Source organism: Panthera tigris, chromosome B4, assembly GCF_018350195.1.
Source record: "Panthera tigris isolate Pti1 chromosome B4, P.tigris_Pti1_mat1.1, whole genome shotgun sequence".
Classification (NCBI taxonomy): Eukaryota; Metazoa; Chordata; class Mammalia; order Carnivora; family Felidae; genus Panthera; species Panthera tigris.
In genome coordinates, this window is record NC_056666.1 from 45,717,676 (window position 1) to 45,740,966 (window position 23,291).

General features: G+C 39.8%; 1 protein-coding gene across 3 annotated transcripts in view; it reads left to right on the forward strand.

Annotated features, from left to right (window-relative positions):
* Positions 1-2,766: 2,766 nt before the first annotated feature.
* Positions 2,767-23,291, forward strand: part of BORCS5 (BLOC-1 related complex subunit 5) — a 114,738-nt gene continuing 94,213 nt past the window's right edge. Inside the window, exons 1-2 of one of the 3 annotated variants that reach the window (XM_015534924.2) lie at positions 2,767-2,974; positions 10,475-10,618. In XM_015534924.2, the coding sequence (XP_015390410.1) occupies positions 10,507-10,618 (112 nt within the window). In that variant the 5' untranslated portion in view covers positions 2,767-2,974; positions 10,475-10,506. Of the gene's footprint in view, positions 2,975-7,594; positions 8,043-10,474; positions 10,619-23,291 lie in introns of those variants that run through there. The other 2 variants (XR_006219797.1, XM_007076308.2) reach the window with 2 other exon arrangements.

Sequence of the window (23,291 nt, forward strand, 5' to 3'; positions counted from 1 at the left end):
TATATTTGTCGAGTGAATGAATGGGAAAGAATAGGGCATAGGTTGTAGAAGTGTATTTCTGAATCAATGCTTGCTCGCCCACACCTCTGTGTACGTGCAAACAGATGCAATTTTACCAAACCACTGATACTTAACTCGCCAAAGGTTCAGACCTTAGACAACATCTCCACCCGGTCTGTGTGAAGAACTTTCAAACCTAAAGCACTAAGCCATTGTAACTTATTATGCTGGACATAATACAGCCAACAGCTACGTCCTGGTTTTAACCAAGAGCTATAGGAGGCTATGTTGACTGAGAATCCCTGTGAACAAAGGTTGCATGAAACTAACTCTACGGGTTGTATCCAGAGGATGACCTCCTCTGGAATTACAATGATGTTGCAAATACTTGGCTTTAAAGAGCTATCAAAGGAAACTCCACAGTGATTTCCCATTGGAGTCATTTTCCTGTTGTAGCAAAAGACTGGTAAACAATACATTTTATCTCTGCAGATGATGTACTTGAGGGTCTTGCTAGGAAAAGGTCACATTGTTTTAAATCTCCCTTCACAGCATAGTCCTCGCTAGGCACTAAGGAGACCTTTCCTTGACTTAGAAGCTTCAGATTTTGGATTTTAAACAATGACCCTGTTATCGTTGAAGTGACATATTATTTTTTCAGTTATGACAGTGAACAGAGGACATTGATGAAAATAATGATTAAAGAAATTTTTTTTCCATTGATGTGAGTTAGGTGTTTACATTAGAAATAGTATCTCTTTTCATCTCACTGCCTGAAAAGATTCTTGATCCTCTTCTCCTGATACTTAGAAGTTCCATTTATGTGGAGGCAAATTTTTTTTAAAAAGTATTTTATTCAGAAAAACACCTGCAGGGAAATTAAAGACCAATAAGACGTTGGATCTACCTTCAAGCTGCTCATAGTGGGGAAGACAATCAAATTAGTTATTGTGTAAAGAATAAACGTAGGGGCGCCTGGGTGGCTCAGTCGGTTAAGCGACCGACTTCGGCTCAGGTCATGATCTCGCGGTCCGTGAGTTCAAGCCCCGCATCGGGCTCTGTGCTGACAGCTCAGAGCCTGGAGCCTGTTTCAGATTCTGTGTCTCCCTCTCTCTGACCCTCCCCTGTTCATGCTCTGTCTCTCTCTGTCTCAAAAATAAATAAACGTTAAAAAAATTAAAAAAAAAAAAGAATAAATGTAATGATAGAAGATGCTAACTCAGGAAGCTCAGAAAAGGGATGTATAATCTGGACTTCTGGGAAGAGATAAAAAATTCCATCTTTTTTTGTTTGTTTGTTTGTTTGTTTGTTTGTTTTGAGAGAGAAAGCATGGGCGGGGGAGAGGCAGAGAGAGAGAGAGAGAGGGAGAGAGAATCCTGAGTAGGTTCTACACTCTCAGCCCAGAGCCTGACATGGGGCTCCATCCCACAAACTGTTAGATCCTGACCTGAGCCGAAATCAAGAGTTGGATGCTTAACTGACTGAGCCACCCAGGCATGCCTCAGTCTTTTTTTTTTTTTTTTCAAAGACTTTATTTTTTTTTTTAGAGCAGTTTTAGGTTCACAGTAAAATTGAGAGGAAGGTTCCCATATACCTCTTGCCCCCACACATGCATAGCCTTCCCCATTATCAACATCCTCTATCAGAGAGGTACATTTCTTACATCTGATGAACCTACACTGACACATCATAAATTACACAAAGTCCATAGCTTGCGTATGCTCACTCTTACTGTATTACACTCTGTGGATTTGGACAAATGTATAATGAGGTGTATCCACCACTAGAGTATCATACAAAGTATTTTCCTTGCCCTAACTGTCCTTTGTGCTCAGCCTATTCATCCCTCCCCCTCTTCACACCCCCTGGCAATCACTGGTCTTTTTATTGCCACAGTTTTGCCTTTAATAGAATGTCATATAGTTGGAATCATATAGTATGTAGCCTTTATGGATTGGGACCTTTCAGTTAGTAATATGCATTTAAGTTTCCTCCATATCCTTTCATGGCTTAATAGCTCATTTCTTTGTTTTGTTTTCATTTTATTTTAATATTTATTTAATATTTATTTTAATGTTTAATGTTTTTATTTTTTAATGTTTATTTTTAAATGTTTACCAGTGTTTATTTAATGGTTAATGTTTATTTTTTAATGTTTTATTTAATGTTTAATGTTTATTTATTTTTGAGAGAGAGAGAAACAGAGCACGAGTAGGGGAGAGGCAGAGACAGAGGGGGACACAGAATCTGAAGCAGGCTCCAGGCTCTACGCTATCAGCACAGAGCCCGACACAGGGCTTGAACTCAAGAGCCGTGAGATCATGACCTGAGCCAAAGTTGGGTGCTTAAACGACTGAGCCACCCTGGCGCCCAAACAGCTCATTTCTTTTTGGCATTGAATAATAAACATTCCATTGTCTGGATGTACTGGTCTGTTTATCCTTTCACATACTGAAAGACATCTTGGTTGCTTCCAAGTTTTGGCAGTCGTGAATAAAGCTGCTATAAACATCCATGTGTAGGTTTTGTGTGGACATAAGTTAACCTTGAAGGATGAAGTTAAGTTAGCTAGAGGGAGAGAAAAAGCCTGAATATTCCAGGCAGAGAAAATGACATGAGTATCCAGGGAATTTTATCCTGACTGGCATGAAGTCTCCCTGTGTACATAGAGGAATAGAGAAAAAAGGCTGGAGCAAGAAGGTGTTCATGTGCCAAATTTTAAACTTTATCCTGAAGCCATAGGGAGTTATTGAAGGTTTTTATAGGGCATTGGCAGGTCCAAAGAACTTATTAATATTCTAAAAATTCTGTCTGCCAGCCACATGTAGGATGGATTGACGGAGGTAAAGCCAGAGGCCTCCTGTTTTCCAAGGAATTGAAGAAGGGAGGAGGCCCTGAACAGGGTGTGGAGACAGAAGAGAAATTAAGGAGAGAGGCTCTCCAGACTTGTGACTGGTTGGATGCGGCGGTAGAGGTAAGCAGATTTATGGCGTAGGAAACTGGTTGGAGTGCCAGGCAATATAAAGATATAGGAGGAGCAGTCTGGAATGGATAAAAACATAATGAGTTTCAGAGAATTTGAATCCTGGTTTCATTACTTATTAGCTTCATGATCAAGAATAACCTCCTTAAAAATAAAAAAATAAAAAAAAAAACTCCTTAACCTCTGTGTAAAATCAAGAAAGCATTATCTACGTTATAGGCCCATCATACTGGGCCAATATTAGGAAAGTACTTTATAAACTCCAAAAGCCGGTTCAATTGTTATTTATTATGTGTATAGGTCACATAGTTGCTGTTCACGTGGAAATGGTTTTCAAGGTGCTAAAAGGCATCAGTCCCAAATGTCTTCTACCTCTAAAGTCCCTCCAGCAGAATCCTTGAATTATAAACGCCCAAATCATTTTCTTGCCAACAGACTGTAAGCTTCCTAAGGATGGGGACTGGGTCCTGTTGGATCATTTATTACTAGCCTCTAGCAAGTGCCCAGCACATTATAGGCTACCAATAAATGCTGAGTAAAGGAATAAAGACATTTTATCTTTCTATATCTTTTCTCTGATAACACCTTTATTGAGATATGTCACATACCATACAAGTCACCTAATTAAATTGTACCATTTAGTGGTTTTTAATATATTCACAGGGTTGTACAACCATGACAAAAAATTTTGAACATTTTCATCACTCCCACAAAGAAACCCACACACCCATTAACAGTCACTCCCCTTTTTCCCTTCCACACCCCTCCTGTTCAGCCTTAGGCAACCACTAATCTATTTTTGTGTCTATAGTGCCTCTTCTGGATATTTCATATAAATGGAATCTACAATGTGTGATCTTTTGTGATGGACTCTTTTCCAATAGAATAATGTTTATAAGGTTTATCCCTGTTGTAGCACATTTTAGTACTTCATTCCTTAGTGAGGGGCACATACCATTCTATTATATGGATATACCACATTTTATTTATCCATTCTGAAAAAAAAATGATGATGTAGGAGATCTCAGCCTCTCTCCCCACAAAAAGATCAATCATTAGTTATCCACAACAAAAGCAGCTCTGGGAGAACTCTGGAATTCACTTAAGAAACATCAGCAACACAGTACAACAAAAAACTTGAGAATAGTCACATATATAGAGGAGGAAGATAGCTTCATTCTGACTGCATCATCCTTTCCTCCAAGCCAGCACTGCTCAGCACCAAGAGGAAACCTCCCAGCTGGAAGGAGTTCTCCTTGGGGCGCCTGGGTGGCTTGGCTGGTTGAGTGTCTGATTTTGGCTCAAGTCACAATCTCACGGTTCGTGAGTTTGAGCCTTGCACCGAGCTTTTGCTGACAGCTCAGAGCCTGGAGCCTGCTTTAGATTGTGTCTCCCTCTCTCTCTGCCCCTCCCTGCTCGCACTTCATCTCTCTCTCAGAAATAAATATTAAGGGTGCCTGGGTGGCTCAGTTAGTTAAGCATCTGACTTCGGCTCAGGTCATGATTTCAGAGTTCGTGGGTTTGAGCTCCACATCGGGCACTGTGCTGACAGCTCAGAGCCTGGAGCCTGCTTTGGGTTCTGTGTCTCCCTCCCTCTCTGCTCCTCTGCTCTGTCTCTGTCTCTCAAAAATAAATAAAAGTTAAAAAAAAAATAAAAAAATAAACATTAAAAAAAATTAGAAAGAGTTCTCCTTGCCACAAAAGGAAGAATACAGTGAGTAACCAGCTTCCCCAGACTTTCAGGAGAGTACACAAAGATCCCACCTCAATCTCACCCCACCCAGACTGGCAAAGCTGAGACATACAGACATATGGAGACTGCTAGGCACAAAGTCTTCCTTGGTGACATGCAATTGGAGCTATCTTGGTTCACAGTGACCTGATTTGTAGCCAAATCAAGCAGCTTTCACCACCGAAGACACCAATGGCAAGCACAAACTGCCACAGACGCCTTGCAGATCTTGCCAGCTTTTGCCTCACAGGCATTCGTGTTCACTGACATCTTCCACCTGATTCTGTCCCCACTCCCTCCTATCCTCAGCCCAGCCCAGGAACCACAATGGCAGCCAGCCTAGGCAGCTGTGCAAGTGCAAGACGCCAGCACTGTGTGTGTGCACTCAGGGCTAGTCCCTCTGGCTGCACACTTGCACGACACCTGCCTGATAGCCATAGCCAGACTCCACCACAGTGGAGGAGCAAGGGTACATGAACGGACAATTTAACAGTGTCAGGGAAACAATACAAGAACAAAATGAGAAGTTCAGCAAAGATATAGAAAACATAAAAAAGAACCAAACAAATCCTGGAGCTGAAAAATATAATGATTGAATTGAAGAATTTAATACAGAGCTGCAAACTTGGACTTGACCAAACAGAAGAAGAATTCAATGAACTAGAAGACAGACCAATTAAAATCACCCAATCAGAGGAGCAAAAAGAAAAAAAGAATGAAAAGGAATGAAGAAAGTCCTTATGGGACTTTGGGGCACCATCAAGAGAAACAATGTATATATCATTGGAGTCCCAGGAAAAGAAAAGAGGAGGAAAGGAGGTAAAAAGTTTATTTAAAGAAATAATGGTTGAGAACTTCCTGAACCTAGGGAGAAACTTGTATATCCAAGATTATGAAGCTAATAGGTCAACCCAAAATTTCAATCCAAAACAATCTTCTCCAAGACATACTATAATTAAAACTATCTAAAATCAAAAACAAAGATAATTTAAGTTTATTTATTTTTGAAGAGAGCGAGTGTGCACGGGTGCATGCAAACAGGAGAGGGGAAGGGGCAGAGAGAGACAGAGAATCCCAAGCAGGCTCCACACTGTCAGCATAGCGCCTGATGTGGGGCTTGAACCTATGAAACTGTGAGATCATGACCCGAGCTGAAACCAAGAGTTGGATGCTCAAACACCTAAGCCACCCATGTACCCCGGCAAAGAGAATTTTAAAAGCAGAAAGAGAAACACGTTTTCTCTCATATAAGGGAACCCCTATAAGGTGAGATTTTTCAGCAGCAACCTTGCAGGCCAGGAGAGAATAGGATGATATATTTGTTCATTCATCAGTTGAGAATGTTTAGAATGTTGAGAATGAACCTTAGAATGAAGCATTCATCCACTGGGAAGCATAAAAAAGCACCACCACATCAGGGTGAATTAGGGCATGGAACACAAGATAAATATAGTCTGATGTGGAAAGGGGGCAAAAAGAGCCAGAATGAGTTGTACTATCCCTTTTTTCCTTCTCTTTTGCCCACCCCCAAAGAGGGCAAACCTGGGAGAGGAGTCAGGGGCTCTCCAGAAAGGAATGATCCCATAAGCTTGATGGTTTATGTAAACCTCAAGACTACAGTCAAACACCACCTCCCAGGAGCCTACTTGACCTTTCAGGCAGTTTTTAGTTCTTTCTTCATATTCCCACCAAATACTGAATTTACATTCATTTATACTTTTCTCAGAGTATTGCAATGGTGAGTAGAGGAAAAAGCATGATTTTGAAATCAGACAGTCCTAAATCCTGGTTCTACCATTTACTACCTGGTGACCGTGAGGAAGGTACCTGTTTGTGGGCCTCAGGGTTGCTATGAAAGTTCGATGAGGTAACATAGGGGAAATGTCTATGATACTGTAGAATAGAAGGGACTTAATCATACAGTTCATTTGGCATTCCTTCTGAGGTTATATTTATAAGTATAAAATGCTAGGACATTTGCTTGAAATTTCATGAAGGAAATGATATAAAATTAATTGTAAAATTCTGAGAACTACAAAACCACTCAACTCCTTGGTGGCATTGCATCGCTAGGTCTCAGTTCTTGATCTGCCCAATCTTACAGTTTCCATTTTGCATCTCTTGTACTCCTCCCTCACCTTTGCTAGTTTTGGAATGGCCTGTGGATAATTGTCAAGGTTCCCAGAAAATGCCTAGATTATAGGGGCATCCATTTTCCTCTGAGGATACACACACACACACACACACCCTAACATGTGAATCAGTATTTTTTTTAAACATTTTTAAAATGTTTTTATTTTTGAGACAGAGAGAGCACAAGTGGGAGAGGGGCAGAGAGAGATGGAGACACAGAATCGGAAGCAGGCTCCAGGCTCTGAGCTGTCAGCACAGAAACTGATGCGGAGGTCAGAACTCATGAGCTGTGAGGTCATGACCTGAGCTGAAGTGGGATGCTTAAAGGACTGAGTCACCCAGGTGCCCTGAATCAGTATTTTCAATTTCTTCATTTATCTCTCATTTCCATCTCCTTCCTTCACTGTCTATATTTTTTGTATGGTTGTCCACGGCCAAACTCCTACCTTCTGGAACTGTGAAACAGGAGCTTTGCATCCAGACAGTTGTGAATTCTAACCCTAAAACAAACAATTCCCACGCCGCATTTTATAAAGTTCTAACAATAAAGTGCCAATAGCTGGGTGATGCTTAAAGGCAACGCATCATTACACTAGAGAAGGCCTTGCTCTTTGGGGGCGGTGGTTCTGGCTTTGAGGCGGTGGAGCCCTTTAAGGGTGATTACACTCTCCCCGCCCTCCCCGAGGCGGGGGCGTGGTCGCGGGGTGGGGGGGGGTGGCCTCCAACCCGGAACTGACGGCCGCGCGCAGCCGGCGCGGCCAATCCGCGTCCCGGAAGGAGCGAGCTTGCGGCCCCGGAGCGAGTGAGTGAAAGCGGCGCCGCCCGCCGGCCGCCGGCGCGGCTGAAGCTGGGCGCCCTCCACCTCTTTCCTTAGGGTCCCCCAAAGAGAGCGGGCAAACACCGTGCATCCGCGCTACGCCTCTTGGCGCGTCGGTTCCCCAAATAGGGCCTCCCATCCCCCAACGCCAGCGCACCTGAGTGGGCTGGGCGCGTCATCTCCACAAGTCGGCCCTGCAGCGGCGCCCACATTTGGTGTAGCATCCCTGTCCCAGTCCCCGGCCCCTGCCCGGTCGTCCCGCCGCCGGAGCGGTGACCGCCTGGCCCGCCGTTCTTCCGCTGCCACCGCTGCCGCCACCATGGGCAGTGAGCAGAGCTCCGAGGTCGAGAGCCGACCCAACGATCTGAACTCCTCAGGTCGGTGTCCTAACTTCCACCCTCCTCCAGCCGGCCCTGTCTGCTTGCGGAGGGGGCTGCCTCCCAACCTAGTGGGGACTGGGACCGTGGACACGAACGCACAGAGAGCCCTCACCGTACGTTTTTCTTGAAAAAGAAAAAAGTCACTGTCTGTCCTAGCCGTCATTCCCCTGATGGGAGTGCCTGTGACTGCAAGCTAAATCAGCTTGTGCGCCCATGCCCATTATTTATTGTCAAAACAGCTGTTTCTCCCAGCTCTGCCTCCTCTTTAAAAGACGACCTAATCAACTTTTGGCGTTAGTACTCATGCCTGACACCGAGAGATTTGGCTCACACAGTGGATGGATCAGAGACAGAATCTCTAAGAACATGTTCCTTTTCAGAAGGGATGTGTGACAGGTGTACAATCGTTTTTGAACCCTTGGGTGCAAACATCTCCAGAAACTGCATTTTCTCTTAAGAAGGGGTCGCGACTCGCTTTCTATTGTCATAGGGGTTGGCCAGCACCGCACGCTCTGGTGTTTTTCTCTATTCTTCCCCCGTTCGTAATTTTAAGGTTTCTCCCAGCGTTTGAAATAGGATCAGAAGGATTATTGTGCTAGGAATATAGTAAGCAGTCAATAAATAAAATAGTTGATAATTAAGGATTCTATGCTCTGTTGTTGTTAGCGACAAACCCTAGCACAACTGGCTCTGCTTGAGTTGCTAATCCAAATTGGATTCAATCTGGAGCCTAAATATAACATATTAGTTTCAGGTGTACAGTCTAATGATTAGATATTTGTATATATTATGAAATTTTAAACAACATTTTACACTTGCAGAGAGGTGTAGATACACTAAGAATCCACAACTGTCGTTTATTCCTGGTAGGATCTGTAATTCAGAAATGTAGACGCTGACAGAGAGTCCACACTGAAGTGTGTCCTTTAAGACTGGTTCAGGTCCTCATTTGGGGGCTAGATTGGGACACATTTCAATGGTGAACAGCATCTACTAGCTTTGCTACATTCTTCTATTTCCTTGGAAGACCCAGCACATCTGATCTGTTAATAGCAAACACAGTAATAGTTGTTACCCTTTATTTTCTTGCCCCTATGTCAGGCCGGAAGCATATTTGAGGGGAAGAAGCATGGCATCTTAAAAAATCTGCTTGCTCACCTACTAACTAGCCAACAGCATGAACTCTAACCAATACTATAGCATACTAACCAATAGCATAGGTTAGAATCTGCCCGATTCCCCTGGGCTAAGTGGTTTGCATACGTTTATATTTAATCCTCACAGCGGCCCCATTTTACAGGCAAGGTGATAGAGGTTAGCTAGAATCTAGTGAAATTTGTTTTCCACTGGGGAAGAAGAAATCAATTTGTAGGAGGAAAGACTTCTGACTTGGGATTTGTGAAATGTTAAGTAAATTAGCAAAAGGGGTTAAGACATACTTCTTGAAGAGCGGTAAAAGTAGCAGAGATTCTACAGGAGGGAATGCCAAGCCACAGGAGACTCTAGCCTCTAGGAGGCGGGGCAGTTCTGTGGCCTTCCTGCGTCAACCTTTGAGACATAAGTATGATGAGCCCGCAAATACTACCTTCTAGAGGGTAAACCACTTTAAAGGTTTATTCTTGCTCTAACCAGGAGGATAGTGAGCAGAGGGAGGTATCTTGGTCTAGGAAGTTGTTGGTAGTTTGCATCAGTTCCTCCAAATGCTTTGCTTTCTCGCAACAAACCTGAAATTGGCCTGCCTCTCTTAACGGTCCTACAAATTTCTGAATTTGGCCTCAGCCTAGAATGGACTTCCTGTTTATTTCTATTCTTCTTAGACTACTGCCTGTAATTGTAAGGGTCAGGGGGCTGGTGCCTCAGGAATAGACCCATCTCATATAGGGCTGAGAACCAGGGTTTTTTTTGGGGTTTTTTCCCCCATGGATAGGATCTATTAAATATACCTGGCTTGCTGTGAACTGGTCTGGCCACCAGTTCTGCAAACCTGTTTCACAGGGATGGGCCATGTATACCAACACCCCATAGACCTCCAATTCCTTTCCTAATTCTTTTTCTAGCACTATTGACTTTGGGCAGTTCACAACCAAGTCTTGTATGTTCATTTCCTCATTGGTAAAACAGGGACAATGTCAGGAAGATCAAAGAAGTAAAAATTAAAAACATAATCTACCTTATATTTTTATGTGCTGAATAATAAGATATTTTTAATTACAAAAGCAATTTCATACATGTTATAGGTTCCTATAATGCTTTTTTTTTTTAGTAGAAAATACAGATCCCCTATGATTTATCTCCCCTTTTCCAGCCTCCACTGCAGGATGACTACAGTTAGCATTTTTTTGTGTAAAAATATTCTTTTTAATGACTGTACTTTAGTGAGACAGAGGGGGCTAACATGCAGCTCGTGAGCAGTGTAACTTTATTTTCAGTGACTCCTTCTCCAGCTAAGCATAGAGCCAAGATGGACGATATCGTGGTTGTAGCTCCAGGCTCCCAGCCCTCACGGAATGTCAGTAACGATCCCGATGTCATCAAACTGCAAGAGATTCCGACCTTCCAGCCACTTTTGAAAGGTAAGCACTTGGGTTTTGTCTTATCTGGACTTGCTGGAAAGGTTTGCACAGCCGCACTACTCTCCCCAGAGGGCGTGTGCCTTCCTCGTCTACTTTGGGTCTTTGCTTCAACGGCATCTTCTTGGTGAAGCCTTCCTTGACTGCCCTATTTAGAATTGCAGCCCTTTTTGCTGCTTTTCTCTGTAGTTTTTAATCACCATTGATCTAATGTATAGTTATTTACTGTCTGTTTCCTTGTTAGAATGTGGGAGGAAGTTTCTGTGTTTTGTGTGTTGTTGAATTGTAGAGCCTGTTATAAAGCAGGGACTGAGTAAATGAATGAATGAATGATGCTGGAGTTGGCCTTTACCTGTTACATTTCTACAAAAAGATTTTCACTCCTTTTTTTAAAGTTTTATTTATTTAAGGAATCTCTACACCTCACGCTCAAACCCACAACCCTGAGATCAAGAGTTGCATGCTCTTATGACTGAGCCAGCCAGGTGCCCCAAAGATTTTCATTCTTATCTGTGGCCTGGACTATGTTATCTTTGACTAGCTTAGATCCATAGAGAAAATCTCCATAATCGTTGGTACACTTAAAATTAATTTTGGCAACTGTTTTGTATGAGAGGAGAGGGTATGTATGAGAGGATTAGCATATATTGATTACTGTATACTGAGGTAGAGTTACCTTTTAGTATGAATTTTATTATTCATTTGGTAATTTCATTATATATTTTTATTTTATGTTAATAAATTCCTTTTCACACCTATTAAGTAGTGGCAATGATTTTCTATTAACTGAACAGGGTTTCTACTATAAGAATCCCTCTTTCTGTCTCTCTCTTCCTCCAAAAGATTAGAAAATATAAATGAACATAAGGTCCTGGTGTACTTAAGCTGGTACAATATAACCTAAAACATCTTACATTTATAGAGCTATTTCTTTTAGAAGATACCCCCCCTTCACACATGCACACAAACACCTGCCATCCATTTAATTCTTACATTGTTAAATATGTTAGAATGATTTGTGTCAGATCAGACAGCTGGCAGATAGAGAGGTTGAACTTGAACCTTCATCACTGATTTCAGATACTAGTTACACTGTTCTACACTCTACTTACAAAACAAAAATAAAAACAAATAGTGCTTTATCGAACCATGTATCATCTCATTGTTCCCAGTACGTTGTCTGCTTTACGGGTAAGGAAATACAAGCTTTTGATCTTTTCCCACAGGCCTCAATGTTGGACTTTGGGAAACTCTTTGGTTCTTACATGAAACAACACGTTACATCCTGCTACCCATCTTAACAGTTTTCTTTATTTTGAGAGAGAACATGATTCTTCAAAGCCATTAATAAACATTAATAAAATTTCCATCTCCACATGTCCTCACTCAATCAGATTAAAAGACAGATCAGATTTAATTTAGCTGTAGAAACATAGAGGTGGACACTTGTATTCTATACTCCAGCACTTCCAGATATGCATGTGGTCACGCTTTCATGCCTCTGCTTCCTGTTAACTATGTCCAAAGTCTTCCAAAGTCTTCTAGTCCTGGCTGAGGCCTTATGGGACCAGTATTTGTCCCCACTTTAGGGAAATACCAAAAAGAAGCAAAAACAGAACCCAAAAAACTCCCAGAATTTTGAGATATACTTAATGATTTTCTGGGATAGTGTTTCTAAGCATTTGAAATGATTCTTATTTTATGATAGTAAATTGCCTAGAAGGGGAAGCATCTAGGAGAAGGCTTGGTGTTAAGGGAAACTAACCTTAGATTTAAACATTTTTTTTTAAGTTTTTATTTATTTATTTTGAGGGAGACAGAGAGGGAGAGCAGGGAGAGGCAGAGAGAGAGAGGGAGATGGAGAATCCCAAGCAGGCTTCATGCTTATAGCACAAAGCACAACTTGGGGCTCAATCCAGGAGATCATGACTTGAGCCAAAATCAAGAGTCGGACGTTCAACCAACTGAGCCAACCAGGCGCCCCTCCCAGTGATGATTTTAAATCTGAGGTTAGGGGTGCCTGGGTGGCTCAGTTGGCTGAGTGTCTGATTCTTGGCCTTGGCTCAGATCATGATCTCACTCACGGTTTCATGAGCTCAAGCCCTGTGTGGGGGGCTCTGTGCTGACAGTGCAGAGCCTGTTTGGGATTCTCTGTCTCCCCCTGTCTGTCTCCCCCTGCCCTGCTCACGCTGTCTCTGTCTCTCTCAAAATAAATAAATAAGCTCAAAAAAAATTTTTTTTAATAAAATACACTCATCACTGGGAACCCTAAAAGTGAATAATGACTGTAGTCCAGTTAATGCCATGTAGCTGGACCTGGTTGCATTGATACCGGATTTAAATGGGGCCTTGGCTACCAGCTAGCTATGTTGCCCTGGCTTTGTTTTTCACCTGTTTGAACCTTGGTTGTTGAGAACATTGAGAATAGGTATGAGAGAGAAGAAAGCTGGTGGGGGGCAGGGTGCAGTTAAGAGGTGATTTGGGATTTGGCTAAGGAAGGTGGAGAAATCACTTGATAAGGATGGCGTGAAAATAAAAATGGCAACATGTGGCAGGGGCCAGACTGCAAGGAACAAAAAAAAAGCCAGCAAGCATTTAAGGGAACGCTCCCATTTCACTTGTGAAGAAGAAACATCTTAGTGATTAGAAGAGACAGGCAAAGGAGACAGTTGGGTGGAAATAAGAAGGATAATTACAATAATAATAGTAGCTAACCCCTCCCCTCCCTCCTGTACTTCTGCAAGATACTATTTTCTTTCCATTTTATAGATTAAAACACTGAGATTCAGAGAGTGTGAGTGCATTGCCTAAAGTCACACGGCTATAAGTTATAGCCCATCTCGAGATGGCATCAGGACGTGGAGTTTTCAGCTGTTTTGTACATGGAATGAGACTGTTTCCAATTCTAGCAAAGCCAATTAGAAAGATCACTGGGCTGTAAAAGACAACGGGGCGATGGTTGTGAGGCCGCTTGGATTTCTGGGGCAGCGTACAGAGCCTCCCGCTTTGCCGTTGCTCTGCCTGGTAATTTAAAGCTCTGCCGCCTGCCTGCTGGGCTGCTGGAGGGCCACTCATCACTGTCGCCTTTATACTCTACTCTCTTTTTTCGCCCTTTACTGCTTTCAGGATGAGGCTATTTCTCAAAGTAGTAGAAAGGCCACACAGTGAGGGCTGTACCCCCCAGGTTTGATTTCAGAAAGCTTTTCATGCAAGTTAATCACAGTTTATTCTTTCAAAACAATATATTCAAGTATTACACAGAGTTCACTATTGTTCCGTAATGTCATGTGATGTAATGCTAATGCTGGTGGGTGATCTGCAGAGGCAGTGGCTGGGCGAGTTTGGGGCTATTCGGATGACTGAGGTAATGTTTGCATTTTTAATAAGCAAGCAGATTCTTTCTTTGGCCTTAACCCTTTTGGATAGATATAGCAGAGTATAATTTATGCTCTATACTGGTGCCAAATATCTGTTCCTCTTTTTATCTAAGCAGGAAGAATGTCTGTTTTTCATAGCAGTCTCTGAATTAGCAATTTATCTTGAAGTGTAAAACATTTACTAGAAAATGAAAAATTAAGAAATTACAAGTAGCAAAAAATGGCCACAACAAGACACAAAAGCAAAATGTAGATCTGATACAAATGATATTCCCGGGGTTAAAAAAAAAAAAACCTATAAATCTCTTACTTAACATTCAACCACTTATATTTTTTAATTTTATGTCATAATTTTATGTCAATCTATAGAAATGAAGTATTCATAAGAGAAATGCAAAGTTGACATTTTATGTATAAAAGTTATATAATCATTCTGTTCACGCCTGAAGATGAATATATGCATACACACGTACACGTGCTTGGGCATGTATGCACATATGACATTCTTTACAACTGACCTATCATTTTTGTTACTGACCTTGGATACAACATCAGATTGTCTTGCTGCTTAAAGAAGGGACTGTCCTTGTTACCAGCAAGGAAGGTCAGACAGATACAGTGTAGATACTTAAGTGAGACGAAGCAAGTTTGTTGGGAGTTACGCATTTGTTTGTTAAGAACATGATTTCTGTGAAGTCGACTTTGACAGTTAAGAGCCTGGGGCTTTTCTTGGTGGAGCAAAATCTCCTGGAACAGCGGTGAAGGCTCTCAAATCACATGGAACATTGAGAATTAGTGCATGAGGTTGAAGCTGGGAGAGAATGAATCAATGGGAAATGGTAGTAAGGAGAAAGTGAGGGAGCTACATTTCAAATGATCAGTTTATTAACATCTTTCTCACCCACTCATCTGTTAGCCAGACAAATAGAATAAAGGTAGAGACTCTTGGCGTTTATCAGACACTTGTCTCTGCCAGCTGTCAGACCTTATCTCTGTTTTGGAAAATGGAAGAGGATAAGAGACTGGATCTTAGAGCTTAGTCTTTTCTGAATGACTTAAAGGTGACCTCTGAGCCCAAGGTTGATCCTAAGAGTCTGTTCTCTCCTGAATACCATATTTGAAGAGTTGATAACTTATTCCTGATTACCATGTGGATTATTTGTGTATGTTAACCTTTTAAACATTGCTGTTAACCAGCAAAGCGTTAGTCTTATGCAAGAGCTGGAAGTACGAGGCGAATGATTGCTTTTAACCAGTTGCGAGAGCAAAGCCATTTTGCAAGAGCAGCCTCACTTTTTTCCTCACTTCTGTGAATGTACACGGGCATCCATTCTTGTTTCTTTCCATCAAATCTCAGAGAAGGTATGTCGATGCCTTTCTCTGAAACTTAATGCTTTTCCATTTCCCTTTTTTCTACACTTCTTGGGACTTTGCTTCTGTACTCTCCTTGTCTTTAGCATCCAGCTTATTGAACCTCTTTCCTCTTATGTTGATGTATAGATCTTTCCATCTTTTTTTTTTTTTTTTTTTTTTTTTTTTGAGAGAGAGGCGTGCACAGGGGAGGGGCAGAGAGAGAGGGAGAGAGAGAATCCCAAGCAGGTTCCACACTGACAGCACGGATCCCAATGTGGGGCTCCATCTCATGAACCATGAGATCGTGACCTGAGCCAAAAATCGAGTCAGAAGCTTAACTGACTGAGCCACCCAGGCAGCCCTAGATCTTCCTATCTTTTATTTTATTTATTTATTTTTTAAATGTTTTATTTAGTTTTGAGAGAGTGGAGGTTGGGGAGGGACAGAGAGAAAGGGACAGAGGGTCTGAAGTGGGCTCTTCGTTGACAGCAGTGAGCCCAACATGGGGCTCGAACCCACACACCATAAGATCATGACATGCATTGAAGTTAGACTCTTGACCAACTGAGCTACCCAAGCACCCCTGATGGTATTTAATTAGTTAGTTCTACCACTTAAAAAAAAGTGTTAAAATCTCCAGCTGTGATTGTGTTTGTCTATGCCTTTTATTCTGTCTGTATTTTTGATGTCTGTTACTAGGCATGCACATGTCGATGTTTATTATATTGACCCTTTTATTATTATGAAGTTGTCCTTGTATAGAAGGCACTATTTCCTATCTTGAAATCTATTTTGTCTTATGTTAATATAGCCACTCCAGCCTTTTCACACTTATTGTTTGCATAGTATATATATTTTTCCATTCTTTCTTTTTGTTTTTATGTATTTGTGTCTTTAAAGTGCATCTCTTGCCGACAGCATACAGTTGGGTCTTATTTCTGTACCTGTGTTGGCAGTCTGTCTTTAACTGGGTGTAAATTGATGTGGTTGGATTTAGGTCTACCATTTGTTCTTCATTTTCTATTTGTGGTCTCCTTTTGGTTCCTTTACTTTCCTGACTTTTTCAAGATCAACTAAATTTTTGTAGTATTCCATTTTAAGTCCTCTATTAGCTTTTTTAGTTGTATTCTTATGCATTATTTTTTTAGTGGTTGCTCTACGGATTGTAATACACAATTTTTTAAAGATTTTATTTTTTATTTTTATTTTTTAAATATTTATTTATTTTTAAGTTTATTTGTTTATTTGAGACTCAGACACAGAGACAGCACACATGGGGAGGGGCAGAGAGAGAGAGCGAGAATCCCAAGCAAGCTCTGTACTGCCAGCCCAGAGCCTGATGTGGGGTTCAAATCCACGAAACCGTGAGATCATGACCTGAGCCGAAACCAAGAGTCAGACGCTTAACCAACTGAGCCACCAAGGTGCGCCTAAAGATTTTATTTTTAGATGATCTCTACACCCAACATAAGGCTCGAAGTTACAACCCCGAGATCAAGAATCACACTCTCCACCGACTTGGCCGACCAGGCGCCCCCATTGTACACATCTTTAACATCATAGTTCACACAGACTTAATATTGTACACATAAAATGTAAGAACTTTTCAGTGGTATGGTTCCATTTACCCCACTTCTCTGTGCTATAGTTGTCATACTGGTACATCTCCATATACTAGGAATCCCATGTGGTGTTTATATATATTATTTATTTTTTTATATATTATATATATATTTATAAGTTATATATTTATATATAAATTAAATATATGTTTATTATTTACAAAACTTATGTATTACTGTATTATGTTATATAATTATATACATTATAACAGTTTAGATTTTATTTTTTATTACTTATTTTTTATTTTTTAAAATTTACATCCACATTAGCATATAGTGCAACAATGATTTCAGGAGGAGATTTCTCAGTGCCCCTTACCCATTTAGCCCATACCCCCTGCCACAACCCCTCCAGTAACCCTGTTTGTTCTCCATATTTATGAGTCTCTTCTGTTTTGTCCCCCTCCCTGTTTTATATTATTTTTGTTTTCCTTTCTTTATGTTCATCTGTTTTGTCTCTTAAAGCCCTCATGAGTGAAGTCATATGATTTTTGTCTTTCTCTGACTGACTAATTTCACTTAGCACAATACCCTCTAGTTCCGTCCACGTAGTTGCAAATGGCGTATATGTATATATATATATATATATATATATATATATATATATATATATACACACACACACGCATATATACGTATACACACACACACACACCACCTCTTCTTTATCCATTCATCCATCGATGGACATTTGGTCTCTTTCCATGCTTTGGCTATTGTTGATCGTGCTGCTATAAACATGGGGGTGCATGTGTCCCTTCGAAACAGCACAGCTGTATCCCGTGGATAAATGCCTAGTAGGGCAATTGCTGGGTCATAGGGTAGTTCTATTTTTAGTTTTTTGAGGAACATCTATACTGTTTTCCAGAGTGGCTGCACCAGTTTGCATTCCCAATAGTTTATATTTATTTTAAATGATTATATATCTTCCAAAGAAATTAAGAGAAGAAAGAACTACATATAGAATACAATGTTATGCCTCCCCACATATTTACCATTTCCAGAATTCTTAATCCCTTTCTGTAGATTCAGGTTTCTATGTGATGTCATTTATTTTTAGTCTGAAGACCTTCTTGTAGCATTTCTTGTAGTGCAGATCAGCTGGAAACAGATTCTTTCTGTTTTTATTTATGTGAAGATGTCAGTTTTTGCCCAGGTTCACTATAAAATTTTTACCCCCTTTTTTGGTAAGTTTTTAAGGAGATATTATGGAATTTTGTGAAATCTCATTTCTCAACACACTTTCCTTCACCGGTTATAATATCCATTACTGTTTCTTGTTTGAATTAATCACACAGAGACGGTTGCCAAATAGTGATTTTTCTACCTTTACCATTCCTTCTACATTTATTAGTTTGTATTCCACTGTTAGGAAGAGCTTTCTCTTCTCTCCATTTATTTATTTAAGTCCATGCAGTCACTATTTTCAATCTCAAAATGCTTCAAATTTAGGAGCACATGGCTAGCTCAGTCAGTGGAGTGTGCAACTCTTGGTCTTAGGGTTGTGGATTTAAGCCCCATGTTGGGTGTAGATATTACTTAAAAAAATCTAATCTTGAAAAAAATGCTCCAAATTGAGACAGTTGGAACCCTGTCAGTCTAGTTTACTTTGTCCTTTTGACATATTCTCATTATTCTTTGAACATGTTTTTATTTTCTGGCATGATAGAATGTTCCAGATTTTTCCTGTTCTTCTCTGGCTCCAGCACTAGAATCAGGCATTTCTCCAGGAGTCTTGATTCTTTTAGTGGAGAGTGGTATTTAGAAGCTACTCTTAGGCCTTCTCAGTGGATTTAGCAAGGAAATAGATATGTGTGTATATACATAATACACACATTTATACTTACATGTATTTTTATATTTATCTGTATATATTGAATATACTGAGTTCATACTGACGTGTTCTAAATGTTCTTTGATCTATAGGTTTATTGTTTTCATCAAATATTTTGATCATTATTTCTTCCAGTGTTTTTCTGCCCCCCACCCCCCGCCCCCCCCCCCCCCCCCCCCCCCCGCGCCTCCTTTTTGGGGACTCCATTTTCTGTGTTATGCTGTCTCACAGGTCACTAATGCAGTTTTGTTTTTTGGGTTTTTTTGGTCTTTCTCCTTTCTGTCCTTAGTTTGGATAATTTTATTGCTTTGTTTTTGTCTTTCTCCTTTCTGTTCTTAGTTTGGATAATTTTATTGCTTTGTTTCCAGATTTAGGGTTTTTTTTTGTTTTTTGTTTTTGTCATGTCTATACTGTTCTTAATCCCATTCAATGTATTTTTAATTTTAGATAATTGTATTTTTCAGCTTTAGATATACCTCCCTTTTAATAAAGTCTTCATGTCTTTGCTTATCATGCCTATGTTTTCCTATACTTTTTGAACATGTAGGGTGCATTTATAATTTATAATTTTAATTCTTGACTGCTAGTCTATCATTTTTGGATCTGTTTTTTATTAAATGAAGTTTCTCAGTATTACAAGCCATATTCTCCTGCTTCTTTGCATTCCTGGAAATTTCTTCATTGTATGCCAAACATTGTATATTTTGTATGTTTCTGGGTGCTAGGGTTTGTTTTATTCCTTTAAAGTATATTAGACTTTGTTCTGGCATAAAGTTAAGTTACTTATAATCAGTTTGACTCTTTCTGACCTGCCTTTATGTTCTGTGAAGGTTTATCCAGAGCAGCCTTTAGTCTAGTTTAACTGAGCCTCACTTCTAAGGCACTACCCTTCTGAGTGCTTTACCTGCGGCCCATGTGTTATGAAGTCTCACTACTCATGCAGGTGGGAATGCAAACTGCCCTCACAGTCCCGTGAGAATTTCAGACATTGTTTGGCCTATGGCTTTCCTGTAGTTCTTTCTCCAGCCTGGTGGAATTTTACCGCAAATTCATAGCTTAAGTGTAAACCAGAGACTCAGGGTGCCCTGTGCAGTTCCGCAGGCTGCTCTCTTACTGAGCCCTCCCCTCCCCCATATTATTTTGTGTACCTTCTGATACCTCTGCCTCTCCAAACTCCACGTTCTCTTTCTTCAACTCACTGAGGCCACTGGGCTCTTGATGGATGTCTCCCCCCACCCCCCCGCCTGGAAAATGTTTTTCAGTAATAAACTGGGGAAATGATAGGACTTGCTTGTTTTCCTTCTCTCAAGGATCAAAGCCTGTTAGAGAGTATCTGAAAAGAGTGTGTCATATATTTGGTCCGGTTCCTAGTTGTTTATGACTGGAAGGCATAATAGCAATTAATCTTTCATGGGCAGAAGCAGAAATCCTCAAAAAAATGCTTTTTAATCTTTATTTTTCTGTCCATTACCACTTCTTTCATTTTAAACGCCTCATGCCAACAGCCTTCGATTACTACCTTGGTTTATTTCTGCAGTATACAATTGACTCTTGAACAATGCGGGTGTCAGGGGCCTGGACCTCCCTGCAGTTGAAAATCTGTGTATTACTTTTGACTCCCTCACCCCAAACTTAACTGCTAGTAGCATACTGTTTACCAGAAGCCCTACTGGTAACATAAACTGTCGATTAACACATATCTTGTATGTTATATATATTATATACTGTATCCTTACAAAAAAGTCAGCTGGAGAAAAGAAAATTTACGAAGAAGGTCATAAGGAAGAAGAAATACATTTACAGTACTGTATTGTATTTATTGAAAAAAATCCAAGTGTTAGTAGACCTGCGCAGTTCAGACCTGTGTTGTTCAAGGGCCAATTGTAATGGTAAACATTGGTGCTCCTGGTGGTGTTCCAGCTAGTGGAGATACAAAAAATATAAGACACAGCTGCTGTCCCTTAGGAGCTTACAGTTTTGTGAGTGATTAAGATAGGTAAGGAACTTACAGTAACGTAGCATGGGTCATATTGGCCATAAGGCCAAAAGATCAGTCATGTGTAGAGAAGAGAATCATTAATTTGGCCTGGGAATTTGGAGGCAGGCTTCACAAGGGAAGTAACAGTCGAGTAGGGCTTTGAGGGATAGAAGGTAGCCACATGGGGAGGATGGGGTCAGGGAGTGGATTCATGGTTTAAGGGATCATCCATATAATCAAAAAGTTATAATTAAAAGATGCCAAAATACTTCTTGACCAAAATTATATCTGGGATGTGCTGCTTTGATTTTCTTGTATTACTCTAGATACCCATATGTATGCAGGTTAAAATCTGATTTTAATTTTAAGCCATATTAGACATTAACTTACTGGAATAATTAACTGTATACTATTATTCATTCTTTTGTGTTTCTTTAAGCTTTTAATTTGTGTTATATTATTAATTTAAAAAAATATGCATTCTGAGGGTTAATGGGGGGTGGGAGGGAGGGGAGGGTGGGGGATGGGTATTGAGGAGGGCACCTTTTGGGATGAGCACTGGGTGTTGTATGGAAACCAATTTGACAATAAATTTCATATATTGGAAAAAAAAATATGCATGGTTTACTTTAGTACCCAAGGATATATCTTTCTAAGCAATATCATTTCCTGGCTAAGCTAGCCAATTACTCCTGGAATATGACAATAAAGATAGATGTATTTTTTTAAATATATTTCTTTTTAAGGTTCTGTTTTGTTAGTAGTTTTTGCTACATAACATCTTAGAAACATTCCAAGGCTGAATAGTATAAAATTCTGTTAGTCATCTTCAATTTTTCTACTTTTCCAAAAATCACATAAAAAATTCTATTTTTAAAACATTAGCATTTGAGACTGAAATGTTTATTTAGGAAAGCCAATGTTCTAAAGGCGTTCCGAGAATTAAAAAAGAAATTCCTTTTCCCCCACCCCCCAAATTTTAACTGATTATTAGATTAATAATAATTTTATAGTATTTGGAATTGTTAATAGATAAGGCTTTTTCATCCTGGGCAAAAGTGAAAGTCATGTACTCTTTTTAGAATTGTGATCTTTCATATATTATTCACTTAACTAAATTCATTGAGCTGTTGCTGTTTGTCAGATATTTTAGGCTAGAGATACAAAAAAAAACATTATTCCTTCCTATGAACAGCTCACAGTCTTGTGAGGGAAACTATATTCTTAACAGGTCATTGTGATTCAGCATGATAAGTGCTTATAAATGTAATGCATTAGAGAACCTACAGGATGGAACAACTTATTCTGAGAGAGGCAGGAATGGTTGACTAGAATCAGAACAATTGAGAAGAATTTATATGTGTGCTCTTGGTATTAATTACTTCCAAAGTTTTATTATGCCTAAAAAGCCATGTGGAAAAACTTACTTTGTTTTATTTTTTACGTTTAGATGGAACATGCGAGCAGGGGAGAGGGGGAGACAATCTTAAGCAGGCTGCACACTCAGTGCAGAGTCCAACAGGGGCTCAATCCCACCATCCTGGGATCATGACCTGAACCAAAATCAAAAGTCAGTTTCTCAACCAACTGAGCCACCCAGGTGCCTTGAAACTTTTTTAAAAAAAATACTGACTTTAGGGCCCCAGACTCAGAATCTGATTTATTAGTAAGTTCAGTTGTAAGACATCTGTATGTTAAACTAGCATTCCAAGGGATTCACTTTGGAAAACACTGAGCTAGATGTTTTTGAACTTAAGTACTACTTGAGATCACAGAAGTGTTAGATCATTCAAATAAATGATTTTAGATATCTTTTAAAGAGATACAGTTGTCAAAAGAGTATTTTAGAGTATGTCATTAGGTTTTTGCTATTTTTGGATGAACTCCATTGTTGAAACTGATTCACATTTAATGCCTGTACATTAAATTTTGGACTCATTGAGAGTTCATTACTTGCTGAAGAATTTGTTAAAAGTCCCTGGGTTTTGGTAATGTTTAAATATTTCTTCTCATCAAAATTTGGTTTCACAGAAAGCCAGTGAAATGCAAAGTGATATTTTAAAAATGACTTTAGATAATTATTTTCCTCATATGAGCTAATGAAAATTATTAACAAAATATTCTAAACACATTTCTAAACGGGTTTATCCACATGTGAAAGTGTTGGTAAACAAATACACAAACAAAAATGGGGTTTTGAGTTGCAAGATTTTTGGAGCAGACATACGACAATTGGGAGTTGTTTTGTTCTTCATTCAGTCTTTTTAACCAAGGACTTTTTTCTAACAGTTAAACTATTCATACTTTTATTTCAGTAAATCTTACATCAAGATTAATGTTTACCAGTCTCAAGGGAAGGAAAAAAATGATACATCCCACTGAGAGGAATAAATATAGGCCAAAGAAACATTAAAACATTCTTTAATGCTAATAAATATCCTAAGTCATTCTCCTATTTTGCTCCTTTTTTTATAAGATGGCCTCCCTTTAATGTAGTTGAATTTATCGCAGT